Raw genomic sequence first — 17,285 nt, forward strand, 5'->3', positions numbered from 1 at the left:
CACTAGATATTTGTTTCAAATAACAAGCTCAATAAAGTTATCTTTCCGGCTTCAGAGCATGTATACTGGTTAGTTGCATCCCAATTACCAAAGGAAGGAATTTGTCCACAATCGTAATTTGTTTTTTTGCTTTTTTTTTTATTTTTATTCACAAAAATGCTTATATTTTTTTCCTTCTTTCTGCTCTAGGGACTGTGATACGTGTTTTGTTGCCCTAAATTAAAATTCTTAATTTTAGATAAGAAATAAAGATCTTTCAGTTTTTATTCATTTAAGGACTTGCCTCCAAGCCACCGGGAAGTATGGGTTACCTGACAAGATCAATATGTTGATCGAAATAGTAGTTCTATTGTTGGAACCATTATAATATTGCCTACCTAAAATTGAATAAATATATATATATATATATATATATATATAAAGGGTTTAGGTCATTACCGTGGAGTCCCAATTATGAATTTCGCTACATTCAGCCACTCTAATGAGTCAAAACATATTTTTAAAAAGTATATATCTTTATATTATCCTCCAAATTATCTCAACATACAAGCTCAATGAAGTTTTGTTCCTGAATTGGATTGAACTCAGCACCTTTGGGTAAAATCCTGAACGGAGGCAGTGAAAAGTAACATTCAAAACAGAGAATCAGCAACTATGTCCCAGAGCCTAGCTAGAGTCCAAACACGGTACTCCCGTAATAATAATGAAGGGTTGGGTTTGAGATTCCTAACAAACGGTTCCCCAGTTCGATACAAAACACCTGAAGAAGGCCGGAGGGCAAAACGGCCGAAACATTGTGACTATAACAACCAAGATGAGGAAGTCAGTCCGACAATCTCAATAAATAAAATATATATAATGTTTGTTTTTATTTTATTTTCACAAATGCTTATATTTTTAAAGTCTATGCACGTTTCGCAATCTGTCTGGATCTTTTTAAAATAAAGATAAGATTACTGGAATCTAACTTTCTATTGTTTATTTATTTGCTCCAAGTTTTAAACAAATTAAAATCCACAGAACTGAAACCTCGAAAGTCATCATATATAAGTATGAAAAACAATTTATCATAAGCAAATTACACAGAAACAGTTTTTGCTGAAGAATTTTTAAGGAGCAAAACACTAACGTTTATTTGTAGCTTGCTTGCCATAAGTTTATCTCATACTACTAAGCTCTATGCATGCATTCAACAATGTTGAAATACATACTGAAACAAATATATATATATATATATATATATATATATATATATACATACTAGGAAGCCACCTTGTGTTGCCCGGTCATAAAATATGCTTAAATGATTTTTTGATTTATGTAGATTTCATATTTATTATTATAGAGTCATTACTCTATTAATTATTATATTGTACCTAATATATAGTAATGATTTCCAAAGTTTAAAAAAAATATGCCATCAGCTAGAATTGAAACCAAAATATTGAGCCCTCCAGCCTTATTCGTTACTGTCTGATCTCAGTAAATATGCACATAGAAAAAGTTAAAAACCATAACATTGTTCAAAATATAAATCTATATTTGTATAGGCATAAAAATAACATTTAGTTAAGTTTCGTATGGGAATGTCTTTGATAAGTATTGAAAATCAAAATAATCCAATGAAAGAAGGAACAGGCGATTTTGACCAAAGTTAACACCTTACACAGCCTAACATCACAAGTGCATTTGAGAAGATTTATAACCACACAAGCCGAAAGGCCCAACATATAAAATCAATAGTAGGTCCTCTGATGTGACAGGGGCACGTTTGAAGTGAATGTTTCTGTTTAAAGCACAATTGCACCATTATACTTAACTTTTTCATTTTAAACTTAAATTCAAGCCATTATCACTGCACAAGCAGTAAGGCCAGGCATATAAAATCAAGAGCAGGTTCTTTAATATGACAGAGGCGCATTTGAAATGGATGTTTCTGCTTAGAGCACAATTAAAGCATGATACATGATTTTTGCATTTTAAACTTTAATTCAAGCCATTATCACTGCACAAGCAGTAAGGCCAGGCATATAAAATCAACAGCAGGTTCTTTAATATGACAGAGGCGCATTTGAAATGGATGTTTCTGCTTAGAGCACAATTAAAGCATGATACATGATTTTTGCATTTTAAACTTTAATTCAAGCCATTACATATAAGAAATAATTTCATAAAATCAACAGTAAATTCTCTAGAATGCAATGTAGACTACAATGTATTATGGACTAAGTCAGTACAGGCAGGTATGTGTAAGCTTTCTCTTGGTGCACCGCGATGGGTCTCTAACTAGAGCAGGCAATCAATTGATTTAATTGAAAAATAGGTGATTTCACTGATTTCGATGACAATAAAACATAGGATTGTAAAACATTAGTTGATCATCATTTAAGACCAGGTAATGCAAAGTTTCCCTACTAGCATGTATAAATATATTATTTGTGTGCACACGCACATACACACACGCATATGTTCAAGTGTGTGAAATCCTACCTTAAAAATAACATACAAGATTTACTTTTGCGATGAAGATACTATACACACTATTTATTTAACTCCTAATATCAAAGATCGTTTTTACATTAATGACTTCTTTGAAAAACTGAGAATATTTTTTTCTAGAACCTACTTATCCTGGATTCCAAAACATAAGTAATTAAAAGACATATGTTCCAACAGAAACAAAAAGTGACATAATAATGACGATGATGATCATCATCGGTTTAAGGTTTATTTTAAATGCTGGCACGTGAGCACAGGTGCTTTTAACATTGACTTTACATCTGCCCAGGTCTTTATTTCTCTTTCTCTCATATTCATTCCCGTCGCCTCTTTCCTATGTTTTCCCTAGCTTTCACTTCCAACTGATCCTGCTACCCCGATTGCTCTAAATATACTAACCAAAGAATTCTTTTTCGTTTTTTTTTTTTTATTAGGGAACCATCACTTATCAAGGCATAGAAGCCATTCAAGGATAAAGGTGCATGAGTGAACACCTTAATAAACAGTAATGGTGGAAATTTGGTAGGAATTGATTATTTACAAAGACAGATCAACAAGAATTTGTTTGTTGGACATGAAAACGGCCATGTTGAAGTCAGCTGGGAAACAGCCCCGTGGGATTGTGTTCCACAGATGCAATTTTTTCAACGCTGTTATACCAACAAAGTTTCCTGTTCTGCAAACATCTCCTTATACTGTCCAGATGTAATATTCCTCTGAGGTCATCAGATCTAATTTTATGCCTTTAATACACATGCAGCACATATCCTCAACCCTTACTAACCAGGTTTCACTTATGCATCATCACACTACATGCACAAACTTTGCCTTTGGTTGACAATAGTAATGTCTTGCTGGCTCATAATGGTGAAAGCTCCCCGATTCACTTTTTGATATGGCGACGTTAGGATTGAGCATCGACTGCTTTTGAATGATTATATACATCCATTTTTTTTGTTTGTTTTTGCTACATTTTTAAATAATCACCTAAAAATAAAAATCAGCAAGAGGCTAGCTAATTTTTAATTGAAGAACATGATTGAAGTTGTCTACCTTACAGATAAAATTTGTATAAATTTAAAAATGTGCAAACAAATAGGAATTTGAATCTAAAATGATTTCACCGCATTCTGGGCAATGCCGAGTCAGGACAGCTAGTTAATATTTCAAAAGTATTATTATTGACACAATTTGTACAGATGATCTTATCTTGTTTATTATAGAATTATAATATGAATCAGTCCAACAGTTATTTTGTTGCTGCCGAGCTGAGATATGGTTCTTTTCAGTTCTCCTAGGCTTTATCTTCTCCCTGAGATGTTAGTTCACTGAGGCGCCTCTACCATGCTCAGGCACCTTTTGTTGGCCAGAGTTCACTTATCCTAGTGTGCGGGTGTTATGTCTTGATACATGTTATTGGTTTAATTGACCAATCAATACCTCTGTTCAGTCTCGAAAGATAATGAATATCGCCTGTAACGGTAGCTGCGCATGTAATTGTTAGGCAAGGGTTGCACAATCCTCAACCAGACTTCTTCTGAATGAGCACTGCTCGAGTCCAGTCATAAAGAGAATCCAGGATACTGGAAACAATGCCAAGATAAGCAGAGAGCATATACAGTATTTGAAATTCCTAAATGGTCACCCATTTTAGTACAAATTTATTTAAAAACTTACAGATTAAATGGTAGAAGCCGTATGATGTGTTATGATTTAAAGTCTCTGATGCGAGACACATTTTGTTTACCTCTCAATCTTGACTTGCTCTTATCAAGGGCGATAACTGCCTTCTTCAGTACAATGGAAATAACTATTATTGATTTTAGGTGTACCTAACAGTTGGCTTCTCAATATCACACCTTACGTTGTGAATAATAATCTGCTACAGAAGAAGTAAATAGGTTTAAAACCTTTCAAACATTATACCTTGACTTTTAGGACCCTCGGATCACAGTAAGTAACATTGTCGGAATATAAAATTGAACAGTTTCTAAAATGTTGCTAACATAGCAACAATGAAGTTAAGGATAGCAGTTCATAAAGTATAAATATTAGGTTGGTGCAAAAATAATCTAATTTTTTGACATGAAGTTGAAGAACATCAAAAAACAACATTTTTGCACCAACCTAATACAATCTGCCAACACACAAATACTAAAGAAAACATACATGCCCTCATCCACCCCCTTGTAGCTAACTATTGTATGAAAAATAAAGTTTCAAATATCTTTTTAATCAGTTATAATTTCTACTCTGCTATATCTAAGACTGATGAGAAATATTAATACATTGAAATTGATGTCAATAATTTTAGATAAACAATTTTGATGTTTATGTTTTTCATTTCAACTAAACAATTTCATAAAGCTAAAATTTCCAGTCTCCAATAGTATTAATTGAAAAACAACCCTTTCCAAAAAAAAAAACAAATATATCAGAATAAATAAAACAGGTGTGTGTGTGTGTGTGTAAATATTTAACCGATAAACTCTTAAACAATTGGTCACATAACACTGAAATTAACAGGAAATAGTAATCATACAACAAAGACGGTTTACGAGTAAAATCTTTTCTTGGATGGATGAATAACATATACAGACATATATCGGCAAGTTGAAATGCAAAAATGTTCAACTTGCCGACATATTTCTATTTCTTTCTGTGCGTGCCCAAATTTAATTCATTTCTTCAAGTCGTTTAATATTAAGACTTTCTTACCTATCTTTCAATAGCTATATTGGTAGCGAACACGGCTGGAGCATTAAATGTTTTGGTTTCAATTCTAGCTGATGGCACCCAAGTCATTTAAAAAAAAAAAAAAAAAAAAACTTGAAATCACTACTATATATTAGGTATAATATAATATTCAATAGAGAATTGGCTTTGTAATGATAAATATGAACTTGCATGAATTAAAATATATTTAAGCATATTTTATGACCTGGCAATGCCGGGTACCCCCTCCCCCCACACACACTAGTATCAAAATAAAAGCAGGAAAAAAAATAGTAAAAAGCGAAAAAAAAAAAAAAAAAATACTAGAAAGCACAACAGGAAATAAAAACAGGAAAAAATAGTAAAAAAACAAAAAAAAAACAAAACAAAACTAAAACTTAACCAAAAATAGAAAAATAAAACTTGAACTAAAAGTTACCTAAACCAAACATAATTAACGAAAAAAAAGTTTTATACAAACTTTCAAAATAGATTTTTAATTCTGTTTATAAACTATAAAAAAAAAAAAATTAATGGTTTAACCTTCTTTCAGATTCCAACAAAATGGCACTATCCATCCATCATTGCTCCTTTTTGGATTACCACCTTGTCGCAGTGAAGGAGCTAGAGCGTTTCAATGATCTCTAAAACTAGGCTTGTGGAAGCGAAACCTCCTTGCCAGATAGGTCAACAGATAGAAATCAGACAAAGAGTGATCCCTGGTCCTCCAGTTTGGGTGGCCAAAGCCGAGAGGACGTTAACAGAAGGATGAAGGAGGACCTTAAGAGACGAAGACCGAGAGCAACTTGGTTGGTTGTTTTTGTTTTACGGCATATCAACCCATTTCAGGTTATTTAATGCCGAATCCAGTGATTTTGAAGAAAATTTTTTTAATAGAATATATTTGTTTTTTGCAAGTCAGTTTCTATTTAACCCATAGTTGGGACCCTAACAGGTACTACCACTCTGGGAGTAATGGTAATTAAAGGGTGGCTCCACACTCCCCAGAGCCCGCAAGCTGGGGCCTCACCATCGGATATAGTTTAAGGTCATATCAAGCACCTCCATTGAGGGACTTTTACCCTTTGCAGGGGGGCAGTCGGCGTATTCTAATGCCCCACCGACAGGGCCAGAGAACAATTTGGAGAACAGTGGAAAGGGAAAGGAAAGCTATGCAGCAATTTTGGGGGTTCACTGGCTAGGCTGGCTCAGGATAGGTGGACGTGGAGGGGATTTGTTGCTGCCCAACACCCCACTAGGTGTAATGGTTGCTGAATGAATGAATCCATCATTGGTCGAAATATCATTTCCTTCTATGAAACCTGCATTCAGTTCACCTCTGACAGAAATGAAAATTCTCCCTCTTTGTTATCATGTTAAAATCTTTCACAAGCGACATATTTCTCTAATTGACAAGAGTTGCTTATTTGGTGCTATCTACCTCCAAACTTTGCAATCGAGTCCTGAAAAGACTGTTTTCACAAACACTCTAGAAAACTCATTTATATTTTTTTTCCTTTAAATTTCTTAATGTTTTGTTGGAATAAATTGTATAGATTTGCTTTTATCATTAACAAAATATTAAACAGAAAATTAATATTACTGAACATATTTATCTGACCTGAACTTAAATTCTTTCTTTTTTATGTTTCTGATTTTTTTTAGATGAAGATTGTTAATTTGTATTATTTGGACTACTGTTCTCATCCTGAATGTATTTCTCACCATGTTTTCACTGATGTGACCTTGCAAGGGCCTGTGACGTAATGGATAAAGTACTAAGTAAAATTCAGTTCTCAGTGAAACTGCTGAATGTTTAAGGTTCAATACTCAGTGTATGCGATTTAAGCATACAATTGTGAATTACTGAAGACTTTTCCCCAGCAATGGATGAGAGCATAATGCCACTGTAGATTAAATAAAGAGTTCCATTTGGAATTTCATACAGATCCCCACCCCTCCAAGCTAAACAAAATAAATGAGAAAAAGGTCAGAGGTTATATTGGCTGAAACATTGTGAAAATAACATTCAAGATTGAATAGTAGTTTGAAAAATCCGAATCTAAATTATCATTATTTTAACCCTTTATGACCTGAATTACGATGTCGATGATTACAAAAGTATTTATTGCTAATTTCACATCGTGGCATTCTGAATGTAAGCAATGGACAGTTGACAATATTGCTGGACAAATTTATTTTTTAATTTTACAAAAATGCACTTTATGTGTCTGGGAGTGTTCTTAGATGGGTTCTGTATCGGAATGCCTCTAACAAGAATTGAAAATCATAAAAATCCAATTAAATAAGTTGCAATTTAGCATCTCGCGTCTACCCAGATACTAAACTAATACGTACAAGGTGTGTTTGAATTAATTCCCACTTTATTTATGCCGTTATATTCATTTATTTATGACTGAACAAATTAATTCAACCAGATCATAAACAAATGTCTACTTTAACAGTTAGTTGATATATCACTAGCAGAGAGACCTGACGTTGCCCGGGATTGAATGATGATCAATGAATGTCTCACACTCCCATTTTTATTGTCATCGAAATTGGTAAAATCGCTCATTTTTTCAATCAAATCGATTGACTGCCTACTCTAGTTGGAGACTCAACACAGTAAGAAAGCTTCATATGCCTCTCCGCAGTGATTTAGTCCACAATACATTGTAGTAAACATTGCACTGTAGAGAACATACTGCTCATTTTATAAACTTATTTTTTACATATAATGGCTTGATTTAAAGTTATAAATACAAAAGTCAAGTATCATGCTTCAATTATTGTTTAAATATAAATATTTCAAATGTGCACCTGTCATATCAAAGAATCTATTGGCCTTTCAGCTTGTGTGGTAATAAAACTTCTCAAATGCACTTGTGATATATTAAGCTGTGTAAGGTGTTAATATTGGTTAAAATCACCTGTTTCTTCTTTCATTGGATTATTTCGATTATTGATACCTATCAAAGACATTCTGGCACAAAACCTATCTAAAAACACTTCCAGACACTGTAGGTATATTTGTGTGAAATTTCATAAAAACTGGCCCTGGTGTTTTCGAATCCATATTGAATGAACACACAGGCACACAAAGTTTGTTTTATATAATAGTAGAGATGATTTAAAAATATGTTTTTCAAAAACACCAAATAAAAATTTTAGAAGCAGGAGATGGAATGTGTCTTTTATGGTCACTAAATTATACTTCTATCTCTACTTATATATAAAAGGCACGTTGTGTGTGTGTGTGTTGCCTTTTGTTGAGATTGCTGGACAAATTTACTTTTAAATTTCACACACATTTAATTTACGTGTCTGGGAGTGTTCTTAGTTAGGTCTTGTATTGGAATACCTCTAATAGGTATTGAAAATCATAAAAATCCAATTAAAGAAGGAACAGTCCAATTTTGACCTAAGTTAACACCCGTACACAACCTAACATCACAAGTGCATTTGATAAGTTTTATCATCACACAAGCAGAAGAGCCCAGTGTATAAAATCAATAGTAGGTTCTTTGATAAGACAGGGCTGCTTTGAAATGAACGTTTCTGTTTAAAGCACAACTGACCCATGATACTTGACTGAAACTTCAACTTAAAGCTATTATATAAAAATAATTTCATAAAATCTACAGTAGGTTCTCTACAATGCAATGTACACTAAAATGTATTGTGGAATAGGTCACGGTGAGAATGTGAAGCTTCCTCCTGTCATGGTGGGTCTCCAACTAGAGCAGGCAATCAATCGATTTGATTGAAAAAATGGATGATTTCATCGATTGACAATAAAAGTATTGGAAGTGTGGAATATTTGTTGATCCTCATTTAATCCTAGATAGCACCAGATATCCCTGCTAGTTTATTAAAAAAAATTATTTAAATATGAAACAAATTTTCATTATCTTTTTTTTTTTTACATAGGCGTCACCACTTATCAAGGCCGATAGGCCACTCAAGGATAAGGGTTAAAGAGTGTAGAGTAGTCAAAAGGACAATATAGTAATTGATAGTAATGGAAGTTCGGTAAATTTGTTAACTTAAGTGGAACGGCTCATCAGAAACTTGTTCACGTTGGACTTGAAGACAACCATATTATAGACAGCTGGAAAGCAGGAAAACAGAAGACAATTCCACAGGCGTGCAGTTCTAAGAAAGAAGCTTTGATCATGGAATCTATGTTTAGGTTTAGGTACAGATAAAGAAAATAAGCCAACATATTTTGGTATAAACATCTTGGGTCTCGCAAAAACATTTATTTTAGAAAAGAATAACTTACTTTTGAGGGCTCAGTTGGTCTCTTGGGTGTCGACAACCGATCGAAAATTGCCTTTCTGCTGCTCTTGGACTGTGTGGAGTTTGCAGAACCTGCTGACTTGTCAGATTTAGCTGAATCTGTCGTAGAGGAACGATTCCGAGGCTTGTCTGCTACTAATGGACAAAAAAAATACATAAGTAACACAAATTGTAACACAAAAGTAAGGGAGGGTAACAAATTCTAGAACCAGAATTAAAAAAAAAAATTTAATTGGTTAGAGAGCACTGAAAACATTGCCAATAAACTGTCAAACAATAAAAAAAATTATTATGGCATGAAAATATGCCAATCACAAAACAAACAATTCAGGACACATAGACAAACGATCTATACTTGCAATAGATTGGGTTGAACTTACAACAACAAAAAAAAAAAGTGTTAGTCTGCAGTTCAACTTAAATTAAAAAATAATAATAATAATAAAATACAGAAAAGTCTTTATGATGTATGTACTCGTCATATTCCAAAAATCATATAAATTGATTTTATTTTATAATTAAAATCATTTTAAACAATATGAAATCATTAGCATTACAAGGCTGATCTCGGAAGTTAGAATTATTGTGGAGTTAACTGCTCTCGTTTTTTTTTTTTAGATGGCGATGGGAGACTGTCCTTTTTTTGCTTACTCAAAATTTGATTTTCTAAGTTAAAAATAAAACTACTTGATCAATTTACATGATGTTTTGTATATACATAGTAAAGATTTTTCTGTCTTCTTTTTTTTTTTATCTAGGTTGAACTGTGGACTTGCACCCAAAAAGCCAACAATCAGGCACACATGAAAAAAAACAAGAAATATGGGAGTCACATTCAACAGATCCTTGTTTTGCAAGCTGTAATTCAGAGTATAAAAAGTTTTTAGTAGAAACAGGTTTAAATGACGAAGAGACATTTCTTCTGCTAAAATTAACCAATTTCATTCCCTCAATATTTTTGTCGAAGGGTTTTCAACCAGATTATCATGGGTAATTAGTTGTTACGTCATTCAGTTGTCTGTCGGGTCAAATGATGAAGGTTTTAAAGTAAGAATAGGAAGTATAGAAGAGTCAGCTTTATTAACACATAAGATCTTATAAATAGGAACCCAAATGATTTCTTTTTAAAATCTAAAAAACCTGAGAATCAAAACAATGAAAAGGGTATGCTGCTGTCATAGCCTAATAATAATAATAATACTGTATGATTATTCTGAATGGATAAAATTCATTTATATTTCAACAACTTTTTTCTAAGAGTTATTGGAATCCTCTTAAAAATTAATGTAAAATTTGCTAAAATTCTATTTGTTCGATGATATATGAATTTATATAAATGAATTTTGCAATATTAAGCCACTAACTTATTGACAAAAAGTGCAATGCAACTCTTTGTGTGAATTGTTTTGTTCCTTACCATTATGCGTAGATTTTATTGTGAATGTATAGCCTCTTGATTTCTAAAATATATTGCATATACCTATTGTCCTATTTCAAGGGCAATATTTTACTTTCTAAATAAAATAAATAACTTTTTCCTTTCAACTTTATATTCTAACCCATTTTTGGCCATTACACAATGATTCAACTCAATAGAAAAAGAATTTAGATACCCTTGGATTTAATGGGTTAACGAGCATTTATGTTCAGTCTCAAGTGACAATGGATACCCCAGATAATGGTAGTTGTGTGTTTAATTGTGAAGCAAGGATTGCACAATCATCAGCCACACCTCTCCTGAGTCGGCACTGTTTAATTCCAGTGCTAAGAAAATGTTCAGGACGACTACCAACAATGCTGAGATAAACAGAGCACATAAAGGATCTGATATTCGCAAATAGTCACTCATTTAATTCTGAGCAGACTCAATGTCAATTAACTTTGTTAATCTAATGGAGACCAGTGTGTCAAATATGATTCTATCGTATTATGATGTGCATTTTATTTGGAGGATAATTAGATAAATACGTTAACTTTTTGACAAAATATGAATATTATTAGATATTAAATTTAAAAGTTCATTAAGCCCTTTTTCAATCAACAAATTCCAGTGCTAAGTAGATGTCCAGGATGACTGCCAACAATGCTCAGATAAACAGAGAATACATACACTTGTGAGCAAAAAAAAAAAAAGGGGGGGGGGGCAAACAAATTTTATACATTTTATTGCACTAAAAGCTATATTGAACAAAGAACAAGGAAACTTAAACAAGACAAATAACACAGAACAAGACATTTACTTTAATAAATGCTTAGGATGGAATCGCTTTCCCTTTTGATTTCTTTAAAAAGATCAATCCTTTTAGACATGCTCTCAACCAAAGTGAAACACTGAAGAGGAGATGCTTTTCCATTCGTTTTGCACAGCTTCCCAGTTTGTCATTGTTCAAAAAGGTTCTTCCATCCAATGTACAAGATATTATGGACCAAATATTCTTGATTGGGTTTAAATCGGGGCTTTGACCTGGCCAAAATATCACATTAATTGAATTATCAGAAAACCATTTTTTTGTAACTTTAGCAGTGTGTGCAAGGGGCATTATCGTGTTGAAAAATAATGTTCTGAGATATTCCCAGCTTCTGGAAGATTGATAACAGTCCTGTTTCTAATATTCAAATGTATTCCTTTGCATTGATTGACTTCTCACGTCTAAGTTCCCCAGCTGCTGCTGCAGTAAAGTTCCCCATACGATTATCTCTCCATTCCCGTGTTTAACTGTCATTTTTATGCAACTTGGTGAAAATCTTTCTCCAATTCTTTGATGGGAGCATCAATAACAAAACAAAATCTTGATTCATCTGACCAGAAACCATTCCTGAATCAGCCTGTATCTTTCTTGCCATAATATGAGAAAAATCTCTTTCAATCATTGATGTTCTTCTAAGATAAAAATGGCTTCTTTGCACACCTTTTAGAAGAAAATTCCATTTCTTTCATTCGTCTAGATATTGTCTATCTAGAAAGAGAATTTCCAGCCCCTGTTTTGAATTCTTTGCTATGGCCAACATAAGTTTTCTTTCAAACCTTCAAAACAGTTAATTTAAACCTGTGTTCGTCCTTCAAAGTGAATGCTCTAGGGCGACCAGATCCAGATTTCCCTTTTACCAAGCATTCGACTTCAAACCTTTGACCAATTCACTACACTACAGAAGGAGATGTTTTCACTTTTTCTTTTCTTAAAACATCAAAAAACTGCTTGGAAGTCATTTTGGACTGCAATTCGTTTTTTTATATCCTTGCCAAGATGCTGTCCTACCATATTTAGGATTAATTTTTCCACTTATTATTATATGCTATAATAATAATGATCTGCAAAATAGAAAGTTTCAGCTAAAATTAACGAAAATTCATGGAAAAATATTGAAAAATCGATTTCTTCCTTCTTTCACTCTTGGCCCATTTTTTTTTTTTTTTTTTTTTTTTTTTGCTCATGAGTGTACAGAATATAAGTTTTCAAACCCATTTTTAGTTATTACAACTTATTTCTAACCCAGTTTTAGTTATTATAACTTATTTCTAACCCAGTTTTAATCATTACACAATGTTTTAACTGAACAGTAAAAAAAAAAAAATTTAGATACTCAGGAACTTGATGGGTTAATGCTGCTGCCAATTTTTAGCATAGAAAAAGTATTTTCACATCAGACTTTTTACTCTAATAGGTTCTTTCCTTGAGCAATTAAGCTTTGGAATGCCCTTACTGCTGCTTGTTTCCCTAACTGCACCAACATGCAGAAATTTAAATATAATGTGAACAAACATCTTGCTGCACAACCCCCAACTTATGACACCCTCTATAAAATCTGGCTCTTAATTCAGAGTCCCTTAAGTCTCACTGACAAGATGCTAAGAGTAAGAGTTAGAGGTTTTAATCTCGAAGGAATCAACACAGTCTGAATGTTGGAAGAATTAAAAATAAGGAGTCTAAGTTGGATACTTGAGAATTCTAGAAGTCAGGGTTGCAGTTGGAATTTTTGGAATCCCAGAAGTCAGTCAGACTTTAAACCTCCAGACTCTGGAAACAGATTCTTGAAATTGAAGAACAACGCAACTGACATTAATAATCAGGGTTGCAGAGTTGGAGCTTTTGGAATGATGACTTGAATTTGTAAGAATGCTAGAAATTGGTTAAAATAAGAGTAATATATTTTGGAATTTTAAAATTTGGAGTCAAATATTATATCTTGTTATTCCACAACCTTAATAATCACAGCCACAAACATGATAAAAGTTTGATAATAAAGGAAAAACTACAATTGCTTTTTTGAAAAATTCCTCAAAAATAACTGAACCATAAATTTGAGATGTTATACAGTAAATAGAGTGCACATAAGTGAAAAATAGAAGTGGAATAAAAAAAAAAAAAAAAAAAAAAAAAAAAAAAAAAAACTAAATTAATTTTAATAACATTGTTGAGTGAAGAGGTGACATTTTGAAATAAGAAGTTAGAGTCAGAGTTAGATATTTGAGAATCTTTCAACACTGCAGCAACCGAAAGCTATTTTGTTTCACATAGAAAGGCAACAGATAAGCTTCTTTGATTCGCATCCATTCTCTGTGATCGGAAATAAACGGTTCCTAGGCAACAGATTGCATTTATGAATCATCCGTTGATTCTAGATTCTTAAGTAATTTGGCTAAGGCCGTCATCAAAACAGGTCAGGCTATCAGTCATCATAATAAACCTGACATCTTTCATTAAAAGAGGGTTTGTTTGATGTTGGCAACATGATGGTGATGATGATGATACTTTAGCATGGATGATGAATCGTACAGCTGGCAATTTAACACATTTTAACCAGCAATGATCACTCACTCTCACAGGCTATATCACTATTATCATTATTATTACACAACCAAAATTTAAACTTATTAGATATGTCTACAGGTCTTTATAAGAATCAGTTGGTAACGTTTAAGTTTTGAATAGCTTTATAATTGCTAAACACATTGCCTATTTCAGATATGACCACACATCTGTTTGTCAGGCTAGATTTCACACCGGCATGTTTAATTGAATCCATAAATTCACAAACTAAATCTATACATCTTATGAATATCTCATCTTGCTTCATTTTTCTTGTTTCTATTAATAAAATCTAATAAAATCTTGACCATAATCCAATAAATATTTTTAACATAATCCAATTAAATTTTATTGGATTATTTTGAAGATCTTATTGGACTATGATGAATCTAATGTTATTGGAAAATGACAAATCTAAATCATAGTCCAATAAGATCTCCATCATAGTCCAATAAGATCTCCATCATAGTCCAATAAGATCTCCATCATAGTCCAATAAGATCTCCATCATAGTCCAATAAGATCTCCATCATAGTCCAATAAGATCTCCATCATAGTCCAATAAGATCTCCATCATAGTCCAATAAGATCTCCATCATAGTCCAATAAGATCTCCATCATAGTCCAATAAGATCTCCATCATAGTACAATAAAATTTTAATCATAATAAAAAAATAGTTGATTTAATTTTTCTACTCACACCTCCTCCAGCAGATTCATACTTTTTTATTCTAAGTTTGTCACAGTCTAAAAGTAAAAATGATTCTGAATTCTTCATGTGACATAATGTGACATATATGCAAATACTCGTTACAAAATGTGTTGTCATTGTTACTTTTCATTTCAACATAAAACATTTGAAGGACTCCAATGATAAATCAGTCACAGTTCATAGAAAATATTAATCGTTATAAAATGGCAGCAACATTAAAAACTGAAAATCTTTTGATCCTTTTCAAACAATATTTTTCCTTAATAAAATAGTGTCGTTCAATTAAAGTTGGAAGTTTTATTTGTTCAAATAAAAACTGAAAAGCAGAAGAAAATGAATCTTTCTGGTAAAACTGCACTCATTGTGGCATCAGTAAACTGGGAAACTTTTCAAAAACAATTTTCTTTGAGGATAATTATCTAGTCATAAAAAAAAAAAACACTTAAAAATCTCACTCTCCAAGTGAAAAAAAAAAAAAAAAAGCAAGTAAACTTGTAAAAATATATTGGCCATTATTTATGTTAACTTTCCTAAAACGGAGGATTAAAAAATAAACAAAAAAACTGTTTTAATTATGATAAATATTCAAACCTAACCTCATTCAATATTTCACAACTCAAAAAAATGATCAAACTTTATAAAATTATGTTTCTGAACTTTTGAGTTGCCGATTAATTATTCGTATTATCTTATTTCTTTAGACTGCTATTCTCATTTTGACTTAGTTTTGCAATGTTTCAGTCGACGTAACCTCATGAATCATTCAGTCAAACTTAGGAATCTTCATGGAATTTCAAACAAAACTCTTTATTTAATCCACGGGAGTAGCACGCTCTTGTTCCATCAGCCATGACGGAGTAGAAGTCCTAAGTAATTTGCAATTGTATTGTCAATATCACCCACACTGAGGATTAAACTTTCTATCTATAGAAGAATGTAACTTTTTTTTTAAACAAAGTCACCAGTTATCAAGGCCCAGAGGCCACTCAAGGATAAGAGTTAAAGAGTGTTCATTAGTCAATGAGACAATATCATAATAATCGTTAGTAGTGTGAATTTGGTAAATTAGATTACTTAAGGGGGAACGGTTCATCAAGAACTTGTTTATGCTGGACTTGAAGACGACCATATTGTAGTCAACTGGAAATCTAATAAACTAAATTTTATCAAGGACTTTACTTTATCCACAACGCCACAGATCATGGCTGATGGAACAAGAGCATGCTACCCCATGGTTTGGCTCACAATCATGCAAATTCCTGAATTTAACAGAAAGATTCCCAAGTTTGACAAGATACACCCGAAGAAGGTCGGCGGTTACATAGATCGAACGTTGTGAAAAGATAAAAACAGTGGTCTGGAGAATAAAAAAAAAATAAGCTTAGTAAATTAAATATGATTACAAACCAAAACTTGAAATAAAATGGCCGACTTCTGTTCCGATACTACATTTTATCTCTTTTGTCTTTGGTTAAAGGAGGAGAGATCCTTTTAAACAGAAGCAACTCTACTATCATGGGAAGGCAAGTTAATAGTCTATGCATTTTCTATTTGTATCGGAGAGAGATTTTGCTTTTGCATGCTCAGATAATTATCTAAAGGAAACAAAGTTATTTCTAAAATGTAGTTTTACCAATTTTTTTTAACAAACAAACAAACAAACAAACAAGATGAACATCATGATGCAAGCCAACAAATAACATCAAATATGAAAGAATTGACAGTTTTGTACATTTAACATTAAATAAAAAAATCTAACCTCCAAAAACGAGTGATTGCTTAATATGTCCTCTTCTTACAAAATATAACCCAACTATGTAAAAAATTGATCAAAAATGGTATGTCATTTTATTTTTATATTTCGAGGTAGCACCTCTTTTTCAAAAAAGATATAAATTAAATACATAAAAATTGATACTTAAAAGCATGTGATATTAGGTTGAAGTCATTGTTTGATAGGAAATAAAACAAGGAAGAATTCTATAATTATTTATCAACCCATCAAATCAAAGATGGTATTTTTTATTTTATCTTTTTTATTTTGAGGTATCACTTCCTTTTCAAAATAAAAATAAAATCTCTATTAAATTCCAAGCGCCTTCTTTTGCCTATAACCTGACAAATTTTAAATTCATGAAAACTGACTAATATTGAGGAAACTGTATACATTTACATATAACATTGCGAAGAAACTAACCTGAAAGTTTAAGGGTTAGCGATTTGGGGTAATTATTGAGGTGGGGGGA

At 32.3% G+C, this 17,285-nt stretch overlaps 1 protein-coding gene across 38 annotated transcripts in view; it reads right to left on the reverse strand.

Moving 5' to 3' along the window:
* The window catches only part of LOC145241638 (uncharacterized), a 530,026-nt gene that overhangs the window by 145,672 nt on the left and 367,069 nt on the right, over nucleotides 1-17,285 (reverse strand). For 31 of the 38 annotated variants that reach the window (XM_080104769.1, XM_080104764.1, XM_080104752.1 and 28 more), the window contains one exon: nucleotides 9,503-9,654. In XM_080104769.1, coding sequence (XP_079960895.1) covers nucleotides 9,503-9,654 — 152 coding nt within the window. The remainder of the gene's footprint in view (nucleotides 1-9,502; nucleotides 9,655-17,285) is intronic. The other 7 variants (XM_080104766.1, XM_080104751.1, XM_080104743.1 and 4 more) reach the window with 1 other exon arrangement.

This window comes from Euprymna scolopes, chromosome 20, assembly GCF_053919585.1.
Source record: "Euprymna scolopes isolate OS-2025 chromosome 20, ASM5391958v1, whole genome shotgun sequence".
Taxonomy (NCBI): domain Eukaryota; kingdom Metazoa; phylum Mollusca; class Cephalopoda; order Sepiida; family Sepiolidae; genus Euprymna; species Euprymna scolopes.